Source organism: Mobula birostris, chromosome 5 (assembly GCF_030028105.1).
Source record: "Mobula birostris isolate sMobBir1 chromosome 5, sMobBir1.hap1, whole genome shotgun sequence".
Lineage (NCBI taxonomy): Eukaryota > Metazoa > Chordata > Chondrichthyes > Myliobatiformes > Myliobatidae > Mobula > Mobula birostris.
Window position 1 is genome coordinate 10904511 of NC_092374.1, and position 20454 is coordinate 10924964.

At 40.2% G+C, this 20454-nt stretch overlaps 1 protein-coding gene across 2 annotated transcripts in view; it reads left to right on the forward strand.

The window, feature by feature from the left end:
* nop14 (NOP14 nucleolar protein homolog (yeast)) overlaps positions 1-20454 on the forward strand; it is a 65935-nt gene that overhangs the window by 40233 nt on the left and 5248 nt on the right. For both annotated transcript variants that reach the window (XM_072257609.1, XM_072257610.1), the window contains exons 13-18: positions 1595-1696; positions 5451-5604; positions 7677-7836; positions 8864-9011; positions 10155-10273; positions 12058-12213. In XM_072257609.1, coding sequence (XP_072113710.1) covers positions 1595-1696; positions 5451-5604; positions 7677-7836; positions 8864-9011; positions 10155-10273; positions 12058-12213 — 839 coding nt within the window. The remainder of the gene's footprint in view (positions 1-1594; positions 1697-5450; positions 5605-7676; positions 7837-8863; positions 9012-10154; positions 10274-12057; positions 12214-20454) is intronic.

Below are 20454 nucleotides of genomic sequence, written 5' to 3' on the forward strand. Positions count from 1 at the left end.
TAATGGTTCAGTGGGTTATCCTGCAAGTCCCTGAGGTCAAAGCTGACAGAAGAGAAACAACGTTTGATTTCAGGATCCTTGTTGAGAGAGGCTGACAGCACAGATGTTCCTTGCTCCAGGTCGCCATCGAGCAACTCCTATGACGTGCTGTATGGTAATGGTCCTGCAAAAGACACGTACATTTACACAGCACCCATCGCAACCTCTGAGACACCACAGAGTGCTTCAAAGACGATTAGTTAACCTTTTTTTAAGATAAGATTAGCTTTATTTGTCACATGTATGTCATAGCATTCTGTGTAATGTGTCATTTACATCAAAGATCAACACAGTCCACGTTGTGCTGGGGACAGCCTGCAAGTGTCACCATGCTTCATGCTTTTAAGGACTTTACAACTCATTTTCTTAATACTTATTGCTTGCTTATTTATTTAATTATTATTACCTTTTTTTTTTGTTTTTTGTATTTGCACAGTTTGTTGATTTTTGCACATTGGTTTGTTTGTCCGTATTTGTTGTGTGTGGCTTTTCATTGATTCTATCGTATTTCTTTGTCTTTGGTTCAAAGTTGAAGTAAATTTATTATCAATCTACATTTATGTCATATTATACAACCCTGAGATTCATTTTCTTGTGGCATACTCAATAAATCCAATAACCATAATAGAATCAATGATAGACCACACCAACTGGGCAGAAGACGACAAGCTGTGCAAGTTTAAAAAAAAGAAAGTACTTGTAACTATAATAAATAAGCAATAAATATCAAGAACATGAAACGAAGAATCCTTGAAAGAGAGTCCGTAGGTTGTGGGAACATTTCAGTGATGGGGCAAGTGAAGTTGTGATGGTTGAGGGGTAATAACTGTTCCTGAACCTGGTGGAGTGGATCCTGAGGATCCTGTACCACCTTCCTGATGGCAGCAGTGAGAAGAGAGCATGGTTTGGGTGCTGGGGGTCCTTGATGATGGATGCTGCTTTCCTATGACAGCTCTCTGTGTTGATTTGCTCAATAGTGGGAAGAGCTTTACGTGCAATGAACTGGGCCATATCCACTACTTATTGTAGGGTGTTCTGTTCAAGGGCATTGGTGTTCCCATACCAGGCTGTGATGCAGCCAGTCAATATACTCTCCACACCACACATCTACAGAAGTTTGTCAAGATTTTAGATACCATGCCAGTTCTTCACAAACTCCTAACACGTACTCTGATAGTAAATTAACTTTGAACGTAGCATGCCAACAACCCTTATGTCTTTGGAATGTGGGGGGAAACTAGAGCAGTGGGAGGGTGCTGTAAGGTATTACGCTACTATGCTGTACTGTTTGAAGAGTGGTCATTTACAGAGGAAATATGGTATCAGTTTATGTGCAGTTAAACCTACAAGAGCAGATCATCATCGCTGTGACTGTGTCCAATTAGCAAGGAAATTGCTTCAGGAAAGGAGCAAACTGGTAATTGAAATGAGTTGTGAGATCACCAAATGACTTATGGTTGTTGGTAGTAATCAGGTCAACTGGTCCCTTTGGACAAATGCGGCAAGTATTCCATTGAAGCTTTCAGTCACTCATGCAGTATGTGTTCCCTTTCAGCTAATTTACCTCAAAATTACGGGGGCTCTCTTCCCAACCTCTGATTTCCGACATCCTGTGGTGACCCCTGCACTGGTACATTTGAGTCAAATACTCACTAAGGTAGGTAGAACTCCCACGTTTATACTGTACGTAGAGTCGACAGTACCATAAAAGGCAAACCTTAAGATTCAAAATTGTCAGTTGTCATTCTTCAGTACACCAGTGTAAAGGAGAACAAAATTATTGTGCTCCAGATCTGATACAGCATTAAAAAAAACGAAAGCATAAAGAACATATGTATTCAATCCTACAAAACACAATGCACAAGTTACTCTTCTATACATTGACTGATTGTATATACATAAAGTGACGCTAAGTGATGTGTATGTGGTGATGGAGGGGGTGGTGTGTGTGTGTGTGTGTATATGGGTGGTGTGAGTGTTAATGGATGGATGGGGTGGTGTATGTGTTAATGGGTGGATGGGGGTGGTGGGTTGTGTGTGTTAATCAGTGGATAGGGGTGGTGGTGTGTGTGTGTTAATGAGTGGATGGGGAAGGTGGTGTGTGTGTGTTAATGAGTGGAAGGGTTTGGTGAGGTGTGTGTTAATCAGTGGATGGGGGTGGTGTGTGTGTTAATGAGTGGATGGGGGGTGGTGTGTGTGTTAATGAGTGGATAGGGGTGGTGGTGTGTGTGTTAATGAGTGGATGGGGGGTGGTGTGTGTGTTATCAGTGGATGGGGGTGGTGTGTGTGTTAATGAGTGGATAGGGGTGGTGGTGTGTGTGTTAATCAGTGGATGGGGGTGATGTGTGTGTTAATGAGTGGATAGGGGTGGTGGTGTGTGTGTGTTAATGAGTGGATGGGGAAGGTGGTGTGTGTGTGTTAATGAGTGGAAGGGTTTGGTGAGGTGTGTGTGTTAATCAGTGGACGGGGGTGGTGTGTTTGTTAATGAGTGGATGGGGGGTGGTGTGTGTGTTAATCAGTGGATGGGGGTGGTGTGTGTGTTAATCAGTGGATGGGGGTGGTGTGTGTGTTAATGAGTGGATAGGGGTGGTGGTGTGTGTGTTAATGAGTGGATGGGGGTGGTGTGTTTGTTAATGAGTGGATGGGGGTGGTGTGTGTGTGTTAATAAGTGGATGGGTTTGGTGAGGTGTGTGTGTGTGTGTTAATCAGTGGATAGGGGTGGTGGGGTGTGTGTGTTAATAGATGGAGGTGTTGGTCCTCCTAAATTCCAACAGCCCAAATGAAACATTTGACTTACTAGTGTCTTTCTAATTAAAATGTCTGATTGGATGGATTGCAAGATGTGGATTTTTGCTCATCTGTCTTTCCTGTTAGTTTGACTTCTTTGAAGATTTCTGTCCCATTGCTACTCAACTATCTCTTATCTAGAAAAATAAAACTGCAACTATATACCTTTTGCTCATAGTTATAAACCCAGTATTATGGTCATAACCCAGTAATTTTGTAAATCATTGGTTTACCATATCCTAATGAGTATCCTTTATAAAATGGTCAAAACTTTTGTAGCATTGTCTGAAAACTGACCAAAGGCTTAATATGACTACATTTAATTTTGTCTCCAGAAGTGAATTCCATTGCTGTTAATTGTGCCATAAAATGACTTCATTTCTCTGTTATATGAACAATTCCAGCTGGCCTGGTTAACAGAGTTTCAGAGCAGCTCTTCAGCAGTATCTTTGAATGAAGCAAGACTTTAATCAGATAAAAATGTATTGAGCACATTTGGAATGATAAATGTTCAGCCTGCTTGTTCTCTGTACATTCCCTGCCTTACAATCCACTGACATCTTTTACGGACAAGATTGTTGGTAGCTGGTTTGATAAGCACATTTTTGGAATAGGCAATTATCTGGAATACATTGCCTCAAATGGTATTAGAAACAGACTCAGTAAAAGCTTCTACACAGGAATTAGTAAGTAATTGTGGGGTGTCACAGTAATGTAACAGTGCGACCCTATTACAACTCCGGGTGTCGGAGTTAAGAGCTTCCGACGTCATCTGTAAGGAATCTGTACGTTCTCCCTACAGAACTTTGTAGGTTTTCTCTGGATGCTCTGGTTTCCTCCCCAGGTGAATTGGTCTTTGTAAATTGTCCCATGATTAGGCTGGGATTAAATCAGAAGATGCTGGTGGTCTGGCCTAGCTCAAAGGACTACTCATTGCTGTATCTCAATAAGTAAGTGTGACTTCGAGGCAGTGGGAAAGTGCAGGCATGTAGATTAGCACAAAATAAGAACAGGAGTAGGCCACTCAGCCCCTTAAGCCTATCCCAGAATTCAATATGATAATGGATGATCTACCACAATGCCTCAACCCCTTCTCTGGGGCCCCATCCCAATAGCCCAATGTCCCCTGCCACACATTGACCTCCACTTTAAATACTTACAATGATCTAACCTCTACAACTCTCAGAGGTAGCAAATTCTAGAGATTCATTGCCCTCTGTAAGGAGAAATTTCTGAGTACCTTGGTTTTAATTGACCGTACCTCCCCCACCTTATCTTGAAACTACGTCCCCTCATTTAAGTTTCTGCCATGAGTAGGAACATCTCGATGTTTACCATCATGTTCCATTGAGGATCTTGTATGCTCTCAGAGAGCTATACATCATGCAAACAGGCTCTTCATCCCATCTCATCCATACTGACCGAGATGTCTATCCAATCTCATTCCATTTGCCTATATTTGGCTCATATTCCTCTGAGTCTTTTCTAACCATGTACCTCTCCCAATGTTGTTTAGGCATTGTTGTTATACCTGATTTTTTCAATTTCCTCTGCCAGCTCATTCCATGCACTCGTGTGAAACTCTGTCCTCTCATCTCCCCTTTAAATCTTTCCCCACTTATCTTAAACCTATCATTCGTTTGTTCATTATGTGCCCTGTCTTTCCATGACCATGATTTTTCCTGACATTTTTTTCTACAGAAGTGGTTTGCCATTGCTGCCTTCTGGGCAGTGTCTTTACAAGACAGGTGACCCCAGTTATTAACCATAGTCTTCAGAGATTATCAGCTTGGGAGTCAGTGGTCACATAACCAGGACTTGTGATATACACCAGCTGCTTGTATGACCATCCATCACCTGCCCCTGTGGCTTCACGTGACCCTAATCCAGGGGCTACACCTTGCCCAAAGATGACCTGCAAGCAACTCCTCCTTTGCTGGAGACGTTTCTCCAACCTACCACCTATGCCCTATAGTTTTAGATTCTGCTGCCCTGGGCAAAGGACTTGGATCACCATGATTTTGTTTACCTCCCTAAGGTCACCCCTCAACCTTGGGCGCCAGGGAGATGTCGTCCCAGGGTATCTGACCACTACTTATAAGTCAGGCCCTCCAGTCCGAGTAACATCCTTTTGAATCTTTTCTGCACCATTTTCAGCTTATTGATGTTCTTCTTATGTTTGAATGATATTAATTTTAGTTACATTATATCATCTTTACACCATCAAGTTAGCCCTTAGAAACCATCTTCCCCTGTATCTCTTTTTATTTGTTTTGAGATAGAGGTGGTAATGAGCCCACACTGCCCAGATATAAAATTAACCTACTATGTCTTTAGAATGTGGGAGGAACTGGGCACCTGGAGAGAACCCATGTGGTCACAGAGAGAACGCACAGGCTCCTTGCAGACAGCGGGGAATTGAACCTGGGTTGCTAGCACTGTAATGTTACTCTAACTGCTACAATACCTTGCCAGCCCAGTTTTCCCATTTTCCATGCTCACTTTTTGCTTTTAACCCCACTTAAAACTTTTGCTTGTGGGGTAAGAGGATATTGGTGCATCTACAACTTCAGAGCTGTCCTTGAACTTGTCAAGTTGTAAATAGTTTTTTTTCTGTGCCCCAGTGTTCGGTCACCTCGCTGCGGGAAGTGGCTGCTGGACTATTCGTGTGTTGTCTCTTCCTGGACTTTGTTTCCTTCTCGAAGAGATTTATTCCTGAGGTAATCAGCTTCCTTCTAGGAATTCTTCACCTGGCCGTTCCAAGTAAAGATAACCTGGGTGAGTTAAAGGAAGATTAAAACATAAGAACAGTACAGGCCATTTGGTCCATGATGTTGTGCCGCCCTTTTAATCTACTCCAACATCGATCTAACCCTGCCCTCCCAGATAGCCGTCCATTTTTCTTTCAGAGTCTCTTAAGTGTCCCTTTTGTATCTGCCTCTTTCACCACCTCTGGCAACACGTTCCACTCTTCTGTATATTTAAAAAAAATACCTCTGACATTCTCCTGTAGCGATCACCTTAAAATCATCCCACCCCATATTAGCCATTTCTGCCCTGGGTCATCTATATCAAGTTACCTCTCATGTTCCTTTGCTCCAAAGAAAAAAGCCCTAGCTCACTCAACCTATCCTCTTAAGACATGTTCCCTTATCCAGGCAGCATCCTGGTAAATCTCCACTGCACCCTTTCTTAAGCATCCACATCCTTCCTATAATGATGCGACCGGAACTGAACACAATATTCCCAGTTCAAGGAAAGAAACTAAAATAAAATTAGAAAATTCAGCAAATCAGACGATATGAACAGACAAAGTTTCAGGTTAAAGACTCTTCATTCAAAAACACTTGATAACTATCTCACCACGCCATGTGTATGTATCCTGTAGTGAGTATTTACATATTGCCCCAAACCAGCGGCAAAACATTTATTTTAATATTCATTCCAGGGATGTAGGCTTCACAGGCTGAACAACTATTTAACCACCTGTTCCTGATTACAAAGAAATTAGCTTGATTTGTCACATGTACAGTACATCAAAATATATAGTGTCATTTGTGTCAATGACCAGCACAGTCCGTGGATGTCTGGAGGCAGCCCCAAATGTCGCCGAGCTTCCAGCGCCAATATAACATGCCCAGAAGTTACTAGGCTGTACATCTTTGGACTGCGGAAGGAAACTGGAGCACTCGGAGGAAACCCACACGGTCACAGAGTGAATGTACAAACTTTACAGGAGCAGTGGTAATTGTACACTAGATCACTGTCGATGTAAAGTCTCACTTTATGCTGTCCTTTTTTCTTCTCATAATTAGTACTCTTGTTGTACCAGAAATACTGAAATAGCTCATTTTTAGAGTTCTGGGTATATAGGCAAAAATGTCCAGTCTGGTAAATAGAAAGAAAGATTAAGTTCTGGAAAGTTGAAGAGTTTGGTATAGGGTCCCACAAGCTGCAACGTGCTCAGGTGAAAGATGAGGATGAGAAAGATTTACCATACATAGAACAGACCAGCACAGTAACGGGCCCTTTGAGTTCCTATTCAACCTTTCCCCGTCTCCTGAAACTTGTGCCCTCATGTTCCTGATATAGCAACCTTGGGGGGGGGGGAGATTATCTGCATTCACCCTATCCATGCCCCTCGTGTTTGTGTGTGGTAGTTTTCTGTAACACTGTGGTTAGTGCAACGCTTATCAGCACCAGTGATCGGAGTTCAATTCCCACCACTGCCTGTAAGGAGTAACTGTGTGGGGTTCCTGCGGATGCTCCAGTTTCCACCCACACTCCAAAGACATGCAGGTTAGGGTTAGTAAATTTTGGGGCTGGAAGTGTGACGATGCTTCAAGATTTTAAGATTGTTTGTATTTAATGTCATTTCCATTACACAAGTGTAAAGGAGAACAAAATGATTGTTACTCCAGATCTGATCGTGCGCTAAAACAAGTGCAATTAAAATAAAGCACACAATAATAAAAAGAAACACAATAAATATAAAGACATCAGATAGCTTATATACATAGATTGATTGTATGTGCATAAAGTGACGCTAGGCACTGGAGTATCTGTACATAAGGGTGACTGACAAGAAATGATAAAGTAGTGGTGTTTGGGGGTGCGAAGGGGTGGGTTGGTGGGTGCAGGTGTTGATCAGCCTTGCTGCTTGTGGAAAGTAACTGTTTTTTGAGTCTGATGGTCCTGGCGTGTATGCTACGTAACCTCTTCCTTGATGGGAGCGGGCTACCCCAGCATATTGTTGGTCATTGGTACATATGACACATTTCACTGTTTGTTTCAATGTACATGTGACAAATAAAATCTAATCTATTCTGATTTTTGTATGTCTGTTGCAGAATACACAGTAATCCCGCCTTTCAAAGCGGTTGGAAAATCCTCTGATCTGTTGGTGCAGAAGGATGAAAAAGCTGCCGAATCATGGGAAATGAAACCGTTACCGATGAGCTGGATGCACGGGGTGAGACCGCACGATGAATTGCAAGCAGCGCACTTCAGGTGAGTGACAGCCTGCGTGAAGTTGCCCACTTGCTTATGGCTGAGTGGCAGGAAGGTCACCGGACACGTTTGTTGGAAATGGCTGGAGGGCCAGGGAGTTCTTGTTTGAAAGCTATGTGTGGGTTGAGGCAGGCTCAGTCGCAACTTTTAAAAAGGAGCTGAATGAATACTTGAATGGGTACATTTTACAGAGGCTAAAGAAGAGTGCAGGTATAACATATTGTAACCTTTCAGACCAGAAGATTCAGAAGCAGAATTAGGCCATTCGGTCCATCGAGTCTGCATTGCTGTTCCATAATGGCTCATTTATTATCCTTCTTAATTTCACTCTCCTGCCTTCTCCCCATAACCTTTGCCACACTTGTAATGAAGGACCTATCCACCCAATGATTTCACATCCGCAGCTGTCTGTAGCAATGAACTCTGCAGATTCACCACCCTCTGCTAAAGGAATGTCCTTGTATTCTGAGTTTGTCCCTCTGGTCCTAGACTCCTACACCATAGGAAACATCCTTTGCACATCCACTCTATCTAGGCCTTTCAATATTTGGTAGATTTCAATGAGATCCCCCTTAAGATATCTGCTTTGAGTTGCAAGGTGTAGGTACTGGTTACTAAGGTTGTCCCTGCCTGAATGGCTGTTATTGAAATGCCAACTTTGGTAGTCTGGATCAGTAAGCAGTAGACGTGGGCATGCTATGTTGGCATTGGAAGTGTGGCAGGTGCCCCAGCACATCCTCAGACTTTGTAGGTTGTTGACACAATGATGCATTTCACTGTATGTTTCAATGTGCGTGGTACAAATGAAGCTAAACTTTGTAGATGTCACTATAGTAAATTATTTGTGGTCTCCTGAGCCGGGAGAAACACTCAGTTTACACAGCCTTTGTAGAAACGCTGCAAGAAATCCAAAGCAGATTGTGTCTCGGTACAGAACAGCAAATGTAATGGGGTTAGGACGGTGGTTCAATGCTGTACATCATTTGTATCTCCTCCCAAATCTGATCTTCTGATCCTCTGGCTAAAGGTTCACCTGTGTGGCCATGTGCTTCAATCTGTGCAAGAAGTGCTGCTCCTTGTACAGGACACTACCGGCTTTTCAGGAGATAATTCAACCGCTGGAAAAGCTTCTCACCTCCCACCTGCCCGTGAATGATTACCCAGCTCAGCTCCAGGTAAGGGCCTGTTTCAATTTCTCTCCAGTGCTTACTGCCCAAGTTGTTGATTGTATGCTATTATATTGCATTTAACACAGAACAGTCCCGCACAGTATGTGACCTCTTAAACTATTTTAAGATCAATTTAACTTACCCCTCCCGCATAACCCTCCATTTTTCTTTTATCCATGTGCCTATCTCCAGAGTCTCTTAAATCTGCCCCTACCACCACCCCTGGCAGCATATTCCAGGCACTCACCACCCTATGTAGTTTTTTTTAAAAAAACTTACCCCTCGCATCTCCTTTAAAATTACCCTCTTTCACCTTAAATGTATTGCTTGTGGTATTAGACATTTCAACACCTGGGACTGGGGCAGATGAGATACTGTCTATCTATTTCATGTATGCCTCTCCTATTCTTACAAACCTCTATCAGAACTCCACTCAGCTTCTGCTGCTCCGGAGAAAACAACCCAAGTTTCTTCACCCTCTCGTTATAGCACTTGCAGACAGCATCCTGGATCATCTGCACCCTCTTCAAAGCCTCGACATTCTCCCTACGATGCAATCAGAACTGCATACTATCTCCATTTCTAAACACTTCGCATTCTGTTTTCATCACCAGGTCACTGAGCACTGTTCCTCCTAGTTCCCTGAGCCCAAAGCTCTGCAGCTTGCTCCTTAAATCATCCTTCTCTCCGGATTTTTGGACATACCTTGAAACCCAATTGTGATCATTTTTACAGAGAGAGATTGCCTTTTATTTGTCACATGTACTTTGAAACATAGAGTAAAATGAGTCATTTGTGATGTGCTGGGAGCAGCCCCCTAGTGTTGCTATGCTTTTGGTGCAAGCATAGCATGCCCGTAACTCATTAACCCTAATCCATACGTCTTGGAATGTGGGAGGAAACCGGAGCACCCGGAGGAAACCCACGCAGTCATGGGGAGAACGCACAAACTCCTTTCAAACAGCTGGGGAGTTGAACCCTGATCACTGACCCTGTGAAGTGTTACTCTTAACGTGCTGCCTGCGGTCATCTCTCGATGTTCTCATGTGGCTTGTTAGATCTTGTCTGATTTTGGTCTTGTGGAACAACTGGGGATATTTTACAGTGTTAAACCGTGTGAGTGAAATTTGTTTTATTCTGAATCTGCAGGAATTGTATCATGAGGTCCTGAGGGAAATAAGAGACAGGCCATCCTGCTATCAGCCACTCACGTTCGAAAAGAAGAAGCCTGTCCCCTTAAGATTCTTCACACCTAAAATAGTTGAAGTGTAAGTATGTAGGGTCACGCGTCATGTTGCAATGAGCAGTGGCTGAATGATAGCTGTACTGAAGACCTCAACACAATTCAACTGAACTATTCACAGAGTTATAAAAGTATTCGGCACATAGTTTCAGTGCTGACAAAAAATAGACTTTGTATTAATCCTTTCTCTTTGCACTCAACATATCTGCAGAGCAAGAGCTGCAATGGAGTAGCATGGTTAAATATTTTTATTGAGTAATGTTGTTAACTATACATGCTGGGAAATGTGTAGTAAGAGAGCAACAAACCGGGCCTGCCAAGATGAAACTCGCTCACTTGCCACATTTTCACAACGATCTGATACAGTAGACTACGTCCTTCACTGTAATCATCAGGTATATTTTTAGTCTGCCTCCCCCATCCCTTTATGCACTGGGTTCTGGAACCCAGTTGCTTTGTTGGGTAAAATGTGCTTTACTCAAATCTCTGCCAATTCAATTACCAATCAACGTAAATCTGTGCCCCTAGTTCCTGACTTCCCTGCAGTGGAAATGGGTCATTTTAACTTGCCCTGCCTGGGCACCTTGCATTTTTATTTGTATATCTTTGCAGCCTTTGGAACAACATTTAGTGCTTTCCAAGAAGCTGTAATCGTGAAGCAATGAACAGACAGTAGAGCTGAGTGCCCCAGGAGATGAATTTCGATTCAGATATTTCTTTTGAAATAGAAACTTGGTGGGCAGGGGTTCCCAGCCTGGGGCCCACGGACTCCACGGTTAATGGTAGTTGTCCACGGCATAAAAAGATTGGGAACCCCTAATCATGGGGGGAAAAGTGCATGAGTAATTTGAAATGTGAAGTCAGAGACGAGGTTGCTGTCACATGCACAGGTGAGATGAAAACCTAACTTGCAGCCTCATCACAGGCACAGAGCATCAGATAAGCAGCATTCACAAGAAAAACATCAATTAAACATAAAATGTACACAGTTTTTACTGGAAAGAATTAGAACAAATAAGAACCACAGAGATTCTACAGGTGCTGCAACACAGTTGAAGCACTTATTAAGTCAGGCAGCTTCTGTAGAAGAAAATAAACAGTTGCCATTGCCAGCGAAGGGCCTCAGCCCAAGATATTTATTATTTATTCCCCTCCATAGCTGCTGTTTGACTTGTTGAGTCCCTTCACCACTTTGTGTGTGTTGCTCAAATAAAACACAAAGTCCATTTTAGTGCAAAATTGTAACTGGCTTGCTAAACTGTATTGATTAGAGTTGTGCTGGTTAGTTCAAGAACTGAATGATTGAAAGGAAGTAGCTATTCTTGAACCTGGTGGTGTGGGACTTCAGACTTATTTACCTGCTGCTTGAGGGTAGCTACAAGGAGATGACATGGCTCGGATGGTGGGGATCTTTGATGATGGATGTCACCTTCTTGAGGCAAGACCTCCTATAGGTATTCCCGGTGGTGGGGAGAGGTGTGCCGGTGATGAGTTTGGCTGAGTCCACTGCTCTCTGCAGCCTCTTCTGTTTCTGTGCATTTGAATTGTACAGGTGAGGTTGTAGGAAAGGAGCCTCAATCTACCTAATAACCTGAGGTTATCCAACCCTAGTTGAGGCCCATTGTGAGAGTACTACCTGGTTTGAAGATCTTGAGAGTTCATTTGTGAGCACCACGGACTCTTGGTTAATGGTAGGGGCCCACAATATAAAAAAAGTTAGAAACCCCTGATCTAGTGCCTGGTGTTTTGGAGAAGGAACTCTATTTGGATGCTTAGGATTATAACAGACTATAAAACCTTTGATTCCAGCACGGACTACGGGAGAAAGCGAGGCAGCACCCAGCAAGAGAGAGAGCGGATGAGACTTATCCACAAGCACAAGCGGGAATTCAAAGGAGCCATCCGGGAAATCCGCAAGGACACACAGTTTCTGGCCAGGCAGAAGCTTTCGGATATAATGCAAAGGTAAGGATTCTGCAACATTGCTGTACACTCAGAACAGAGGAAAGTCCTGTATTTTTCAGTGGGGTCTTCCACGACCTTGTCTTGCCTCAGAGTTTCTCACAGCCAATTATGTGCTTTTTGATTTGCAATTCGGTTCACCCCGTTAGGGGAAGGGCCTGCATTAGTTGGTTTAACACTGTCGCATGTTTCGAGGTACAGTGAAGAACCTTGTTTTGCATGCCGTGCATATAGATAGATCTATGTTGTGGAGAAGCAAAACTCTCATGTATCAGTATCACAGTGGAATAAAGGGAATGACAGAGGCATGAGAGAGAAACTTGCCCGGGATACTGGCGGGGATGACAGCTGAGTAGAGATGGCTGAAGTTTCTGGGAATACTCACAAGGCGCAGGATACCTACGTCCCACAGAGAAAGAAGTTCTCAACTGGCAGGGTAGGCAACTGTGGCAGTCAAGGAAGTTAAGGATTATATAAAGGCCAAGGAAGGGGCATATAAGGTAGCAAAAGTGAGTGGGAAGTTGCATGTTTGGGAAGCTTTTAAAATCCAACAAAAAGCAACTAAAAAAGCTAAAAGAAGGGAAAAGATTAAATATGAGGGCAGACTAGCCAATAATATAAAGCAGGATACCAAAAGTTTTTTCAGTTATATAAAGAGTAAAAAGGAGGTGAGAGTTGATATTGGACCACTGGATGATGACGCTGGTGAGGTAATAATGGGGGACAAAGAAATAGCAGATGAACTTTATGGGTACTTTGCATCTGTGTTCACTGTGGAAGACACTAGCAGTGTGGCAGAGCTCTGTGAGTGTCAGGGAGCAAGAGTGAGTGCCATTGCTATTACAAAGGAAAAAGTGCGAGGCAAACTGAAAGGTCTTAAGGTGGATAAGTCACCTGGACCAGATGGACTACATCCCAGAATCCACAGAGAGGTTGCTGAAGAGATAACAGATGTACAGTATTGGTCATGATCTTTCATGGTCCTGGAGGACTAGAAAATTGCAAATGTCACTCCACTCTTTAAGAAGGGAGGAAGGCAAAAGAAGGGAAATTATAGGCCAGTTAGCCGAATCTCAGTGGTTGGTAAAGTATTGGTGTCTATTATTAAGGATGAGGTTTCGAGGTACTTGACTAATGCTAAAATAGTCTCCAAGTTTGGTTCCTGTAAAGGGAAATCTTGCCTGACAAATCTGTTGGAGCTCTTTGAGGAAGTAACAAGCAGGGTGACAAAGGAGAGGCAGTAGATGTCATTTACTTGGATTTTCAAAAGGCATTTGATAAGGTGCCACACCTGAGGCTGCTTAACAAGATAAAATCCTATGGCATTACAAGAAAGTTACTGGCATGAATAGAGGAATAGCTGACAGGCAGGAGGCAGCGAGTGGGAATAAAGGGGCCTTTTCTAGTTGGCTGCTGGTGACTAGTGGTGTTCCTCAGGGGTCAGTATTGGGACACTATTTTTCACATTGTTTGTCAGTGATTTGGATAATGGAATAGATGGCTTTGTGGCAAAGTTTGCAGATGATATGAAGATGGGTGGAGGGTAGGTAGTGCTGAGGAAGCAATGCGATTGCAGCAGGACTTAGACAAATTGGAAGAATGGGCAAAAGAGTGGCAGAGGGAATACAGGGTTGGGAAATGTATGGTAATGCATTTTGGTAAAAGGAACAATAGTGCGGACCATTACCTAAACGGGGAGAAAGTTCAAACATCAGAGGTGCAGAGAGACTTAGGAGTCCTCGTGCAAGACTCTCAGAAGGCTAACTTAGAGCTCGAGTCTGTGGCAAAGAAGACAAATGCAATATTAGCATTTATTTCAAGGGGAATAGAATATAAAAGCAAGGAGATAATGCTGAGGATTTATAAGACACTGGTCAGGCGGCACTTGGAATATTTCCAAGAGTTTTGGGCTCCATACCTCAGAAAGGATGTGTTATCATTGGAGAGAGTCCAGAGGAAGTTCAAAAGGATGATTCCGGGAATGAAGGGGTTAACACATAAAGGAGCATTTGGCAGCTTTGGGCCTGTACTCACTGGAATTTAGAAGAATGCAGGGCGATCTCATTGAAATCTACTGAATGTTGAAAGGACTAGAGAGGGTGGATGTGGAGAGGATGTTTCCTATGGTGGGGCATCCAGAACCGGAGGGCACAGCCTCAAAATTAAGGGGTGACCCTCTAGTGCAGAGGTAAGGAGGATTTTTTTTTTAGTCAGAGAGTAGTGAATCTGCGTAATGCTCTGCCACAGAGAGCTGTGGAGTCCAAGTCTATGAGCATATTTAAGGCGTAAGTGGATAGTTTCCTGATCGGTCAGGGCATCAAAGGATATGGAGAGAAGACAAGTGTATGGGGTTGAGTGGGATCCAGGATCAGCCATGATGGAATGGCGGAGCACTTGATGGGCTGAATGGCCTAATTCTGCTTCTATCTCTTATGGTCTTATAATTTCATCACAACCATACATTGCATTTATTTATGTAAAGTTGCAGAACAGACCCTTCCAGCTTACTGAGCCACACTGCCCAGCATCTGCCTATTTAATCCTAACCTAGTCACAGGACAATTTACAATGACCAATTAACCTACTAACTGGTACATCTTTGGACTGTGAGAGAAAACCTAGGCGTTCACAGGGAAGGATGTACAAACTCCTTCCAGACATCGAGCTCCAATGCCGTCTATATTTATGTGCTGTAAAGGCATTGCTACTCTACTGTAGTACAGTTGGAAAAACAGTAACAATGCAAAGTGTCACCACTGCAGAGAAAGTGCAGTACAGGCAGACAAGGCATGACGTGGTGGAAACTGGCCTTGACCCTGGTGGTACATGCTCCAAGGCTTTTGTGTCTACTGCCTGATGGGAGGAGCGGAGAAGAGAGAATGACCAGGGTGGGTGGTGTCTTTGGTTACGTTGACTGCTTTACTGAGGCAGTGAGAAGTGTGGGCAAAGTCCATGGAGGGGAGATAGTTTCTGTGGTGTGCTGAGCTGTGTTCACAACTCCCGCAGTGTCGTGCAGTCATGGGCAGATCAGATGCCATACCAAACTGTGATGCAACTGGCTAGGAAGCTTTCTTTTTTTTTTGTAATATAATTTTTATTGAGTTTTCAAAAAGAATACAGGAAAAGATAAAGATAAAATCTACCCTCCCCCATCCCCTTAACTCTCCCACCCCCATATATAGTCCTACCTAAAAAGAAAGAAGAAGAAAGAAAAAAAAGAGCTGCCTGGGTATTGGAAGGTTTCCACGTGCTCCATGGGATTCAAAATAAATTTGGTATAATTATTCGTTACTTCCCCCAAGGGACCATGATCTTTATCGGAGCACTTAAATATGCCATCCTATCTTTTGTAAATAAGGGTGCCAAATATTCAAAAATGTTACATATTTATCTCTTAAATTATAAGTAATTTTTTCGAGTGGAATAGAACTAGCCATTTCATTGTTCCAACGATCCATACTTAAATACGAATCAGATTTCCAAGTAACTGCTATAGTCTTCTTAGCTACTGCCAATGCAATTTTTATAAATTCTTTCTGATATTTATTCAATTTAAGTTGCGGTTTTATCCCTTCAATATCACCTAATAGAAATAATACAGGGTTATGTGGAAGTTGAGTTCCAGTAATTTGTTCCAATAAAACTCTTAAATTTATCCAAAAGGGTTGAATTTTAAAACAAGACCAAGTAGAATGTAAAAAAGTACCAATTTCTTGATTACACCGAAAGCATTTATTGGATAGATTTGAATTTAATCTATTTATTTTTTGTGGTGTAATATATAATTGGTGTAAAAAATTATATTGTACTAATCTAAGTCGAACATTTATTGTATTTGTCATACTGTCAAGACAGAGTCTTGACCAATTTGTTTCATCAATGTTAATATTCAGATCTGTTTCCCATTTTTGCTTTGACTTATGGGTTCCTTGTTTAATTGTCTGTTCTTGAATCAAATTATACATACAAGAAATAAATTTTTTAATTTTCCCTTTTTGAATTAAAATTTCAATTTCATTAGGTTTTGGCAAAAACATTGTTTGATCCAGCTTACCTTTTAAGTAAGCCCTTAATTGAAGGTAACAAAAGAAAGTATTATTTGATATTTTATGTTTATTCTTTAATTGTTCAAATGACATCAATATACCTCGTTCATAACAATCTCCTATAAATTTAATCCCTTTTTGGTACCAATTATATAAAAGTTGATTGTCCATTGTAAAAGGAATAACTCTGTTTTGGAACAAAGGTCTCCTTGCTAATAGAGATTTCTGTGTTACATTATCAACATTTATCTTATTCCATAGATCAATCAAAGGTGTTAATATAGGAGATTCTTTCTTTTCCCGTATCCATTTAGTTTCCCACTTATATATAAAATCTTCAGGTCTATTTTCTCCTATCTTGTCTAATTCTATTTTAATCCATGCTGGTTTTCGATCATCGAAGAAAGATGCAATACATCGAAGTTGATTTGCTTTATAATAGTTTTTAAAGTTTGAAAGTTGTAACCCTCCTAACCCAAATTTACATGTCAATTTTTCCAATGATTTTCTTGACATTTTACCTTTCCAAAGAAATTTTCTCGCACGTTTATTTAACTCTTGAAAAAATTTCTGTGGCAATTGTATTGGTAATGTTTGAAACCAATACTGTAATCTAGGAAATATATTCATTTTTACAACATTGACTCTGCCTACTAATGTTATTGGTAGTATCATCCATTTGTCAAAATCTTCTTGAATTTTTTTCAATAGTGGTAAATAATTAAATTTATATAAATTCTTTACATCATTATCAAGTCTTATACCTAAATACTTTATACCATTTACCGGCCATCTAAATTGGGTTACTAATCGACATTGACTATAGTCTCCTTTAGTAAGAGGTAAAATTTCACTTTTATCCCAATTTATTTTGTAACCTGATACCTTCCCATATTCATCCAATCTAGAAGATAATTTATGTAACGAATGTTGTGGGTTTGTTAAGTAGATCAAAACATCATCGGCAAAAAGATTAATTTTATATTCCTCCTGATTAACTCTAAAACCCATAATATCTGGATCAATTCTGATTAGTTCTGCTAATGGCTCTATCGCCAGTACAAATAAAGCAGGTGATAATGGACAACCTTGTCTAGTTGACCTTTTTAACTGGAATGGTGTTGAAATTTGAGAGTTTGTCACTACTTTAGCCTTAGGGTTAGAATTTAAAGTTTTAATCCAATTTATAAAAGATGTTCCTAACCCATATTTTTCTAATACTTTAAATAAAAAATCCCATTCTAATCTATCAAATGCTTTTTCTGCATCCAAGGCTACTACTATACTCTTCTCATCCCTTTTTTGTGCCAAATGAATTATACTGAGTAGCCGAGTTACATTATCTGCCAATTGTCTATTTTTAATAAATCCTGTTTGATCCATATGTATTAATTTTGGTAAATATTTAGATAATCTATTCAATAAAATTTTTGCTATTATTTTATAATCCGTATTCAATAAAGAAATAGGCCTGTATGATGTTGGTTTCATAGGGTCTCTGTCTCTTTTTGGCAATACTATTACAATCGCTGTTGAAAAAGATTCTGGGAGTTTATGTGTTTTTTCTGCTTGACGTATTAGTTCCATAAAGAGAGGAAATAATAAATCTTTAAATTTTTTATAAAATTCAGGTGGAAAACCATCTTCTCCTGGAGATTTATTACTTTGGAGTGATCCTAAAGCTTCTTTAACTTCTTTTAATGTAAAAGGCATATCTAATCCTTTCTGTTCTTCCAAATTCAACTTTGGAAGAGATACTTGTGATAAAAACCTTTCTATCTTATTAACATCATTTTGTGATTCTGATTGATATAATTCAGAATAGAAACTTTTAAAGGTTTCATTTATTTCAAGAGGTTTATAAGATATTTTATTTGCCCTTGTTCTAATTGCATTTATTGTTTTGGAAGCTTGTTCTGTTTTCAACTGCCAGACAAGAATTTTATGTGCTCTCTCACCTAACTCATAATACCTTTGTTTAGTTCTTATAATTGCTTTTTCCATTCTATATGTCTGAAGCATATTATACTGTAACTTCTTATTGACAAGTTGCCTTCATTTTTCTTCTGACATATATCTTTGAGATTCTTTTTCTAATTTTGTAATCTTTTTTTCCAATTGATCTAGTTCTGCCATATATTCTTTCTTAATTTTAGACGTATAACTTATTATCTGGCCCCTAAGATATGCTTTCATCGCATCCCATAGTATAAATTTATCATCCACTGAATGAAAATTTGTATCCAAAAAAAATTGAATCTGCCTTTTCATAAAATCACAAAACTCTTGACGTTTTAATAATGTTGAATTAAATCTCTATCTGTAAGCCACTTCTTCCTTATCAGCCATTATTATTGTCATTAATAAAGGAGAATGATCTGATAATATTCTTGCTTTATATTCCATATTTTTCACTCTGTGTTGAATATGCATTGATGATAGAAAAAAATCTATCCTTGAGTAAGTTTTATGTCTATGAGAATAGAACGAATAGTCTCTTTCTTTAGGATTGATTCTTCTCCATATATCAATCAAATTTAAATCTTTCATCAATGATAAAGTTAAATTTACTACCTTCGATTTTATAACAACCTTGGTTGATCTATCTAAGACTGGGTCTAAGCAAAAATTAAAGTCTCCTCCAATTAATATTTTTTCATGTGCATCCGCCAAATTCAAAAAAGCTTCTTGTATGAATTTTGCGTCATTTTCGTTTGGTGCATAAATATTCATAAAAGTCCATAGTTCAGAAAAAAGTTGACAATGTATAATCACATATCTCCCCGCAGAATCAGTTATTACATTTTGTATTCTAATTGGTAACATTTTATTGATCAAAATTGCTACTCCCCTCGCTTTTGAATTAAATGAAGCCGCAACAACACTACCCACCCAATCTCTCTTTAGTTTCTGATGTTCTGTTTCTGTTAGGTGCGTTTCCTGTAAAAAAGCTAAATCTATCTTCATTTTTTTAATATGTGTTAAGATTCTTTTTCTTTTCACTGGTCCATTAAGCCCGTTAACATTAAAACTCAAAAAATTCAATAAATTAGTCCTTATTCTTAACAAAGTTACTCCAATCTAAAACATTACTTATCTTCTCAACTCTCATAGTTCCTTGGGGAATCTCTTTAAACTTCACCATGTTGCTATGTGTTTCCCTCCCAACCCTCCAGGCAAAAAGAAAAAAAAAGATAGAAAGGATACAAAAAAAGAAAAAACAAAATACCCCCCCACTAATGTTGTGAATGAAAAGATACACAACACTACCCCCCTCCATTTTACGGGTCGTGGCTAAAGCCACGCTTGCACACATGATTAGCGTAGCAATTGGTCAGTGCTTCTCCCAGCTCCCCGTTACAAAAAAAATTATATATATATATATATATATATATAGACAAAATTAATGTTACTATTCCCAACTAATATTCTTCCAATTTTAACCTTTCTTACCCCCCTCGTATAATTAATAATATATTTATATATTCATCCACCTTCAAAAATCCAACAAGTCCATTCTTTGACCCAATCTTCATCTTCAATCTATCTCGCTCCCCTGGATTTGTTCTTGTATCTGGTGAATATTCAGAGAATCTCGCACAAACTGCTCCGCTTTCCGGTAGCCATCAAAAAATCTTTTTTCTCCACCAGGCAAAAAAAGTCTTCAAGGTTGCAGGATAACGCAATATAAATTGATAACCGTGGTCCCATAGAGTTTTTTTTACTGGATTAAATTTCTTCCTTCTCTTCAAAAGTTCATAACTTATATCAGGGTAGAAAAAAACTTTGTTCCCTTGAATCACCAATGGCCTTTTTCTATCCTTGGCAGCTCGAGCAGCTGCCTGTAGAATCCTTTCCTTGTCTTGAAATCTTAAGAATTTTATTAAAATCGATCGTGGATATTGGTCATCTTTTGGTTTTGGTCTTAGAGCTCTATGTGCCCGCTCAATTTCAATTGGTCGAACCTCCTCTTCCATTTGCAAAACTTCCGGGATCCATCTTTGAAAAAAATTCTATTGGTTTTTCTCCCTCCATACCTTCTCTAAGACCAACAATTTTAATATTATTACGCCTACTGAAATTTTCCAACATGTCCACTTTCTCCAAGAGTCGATTTCTTTCCGAGTTCCAGACAAGCAGATCATTTTCTGTTTTTTCCACTCTATCATTCATATGCCCCATTGCTCTTTCCATCTTC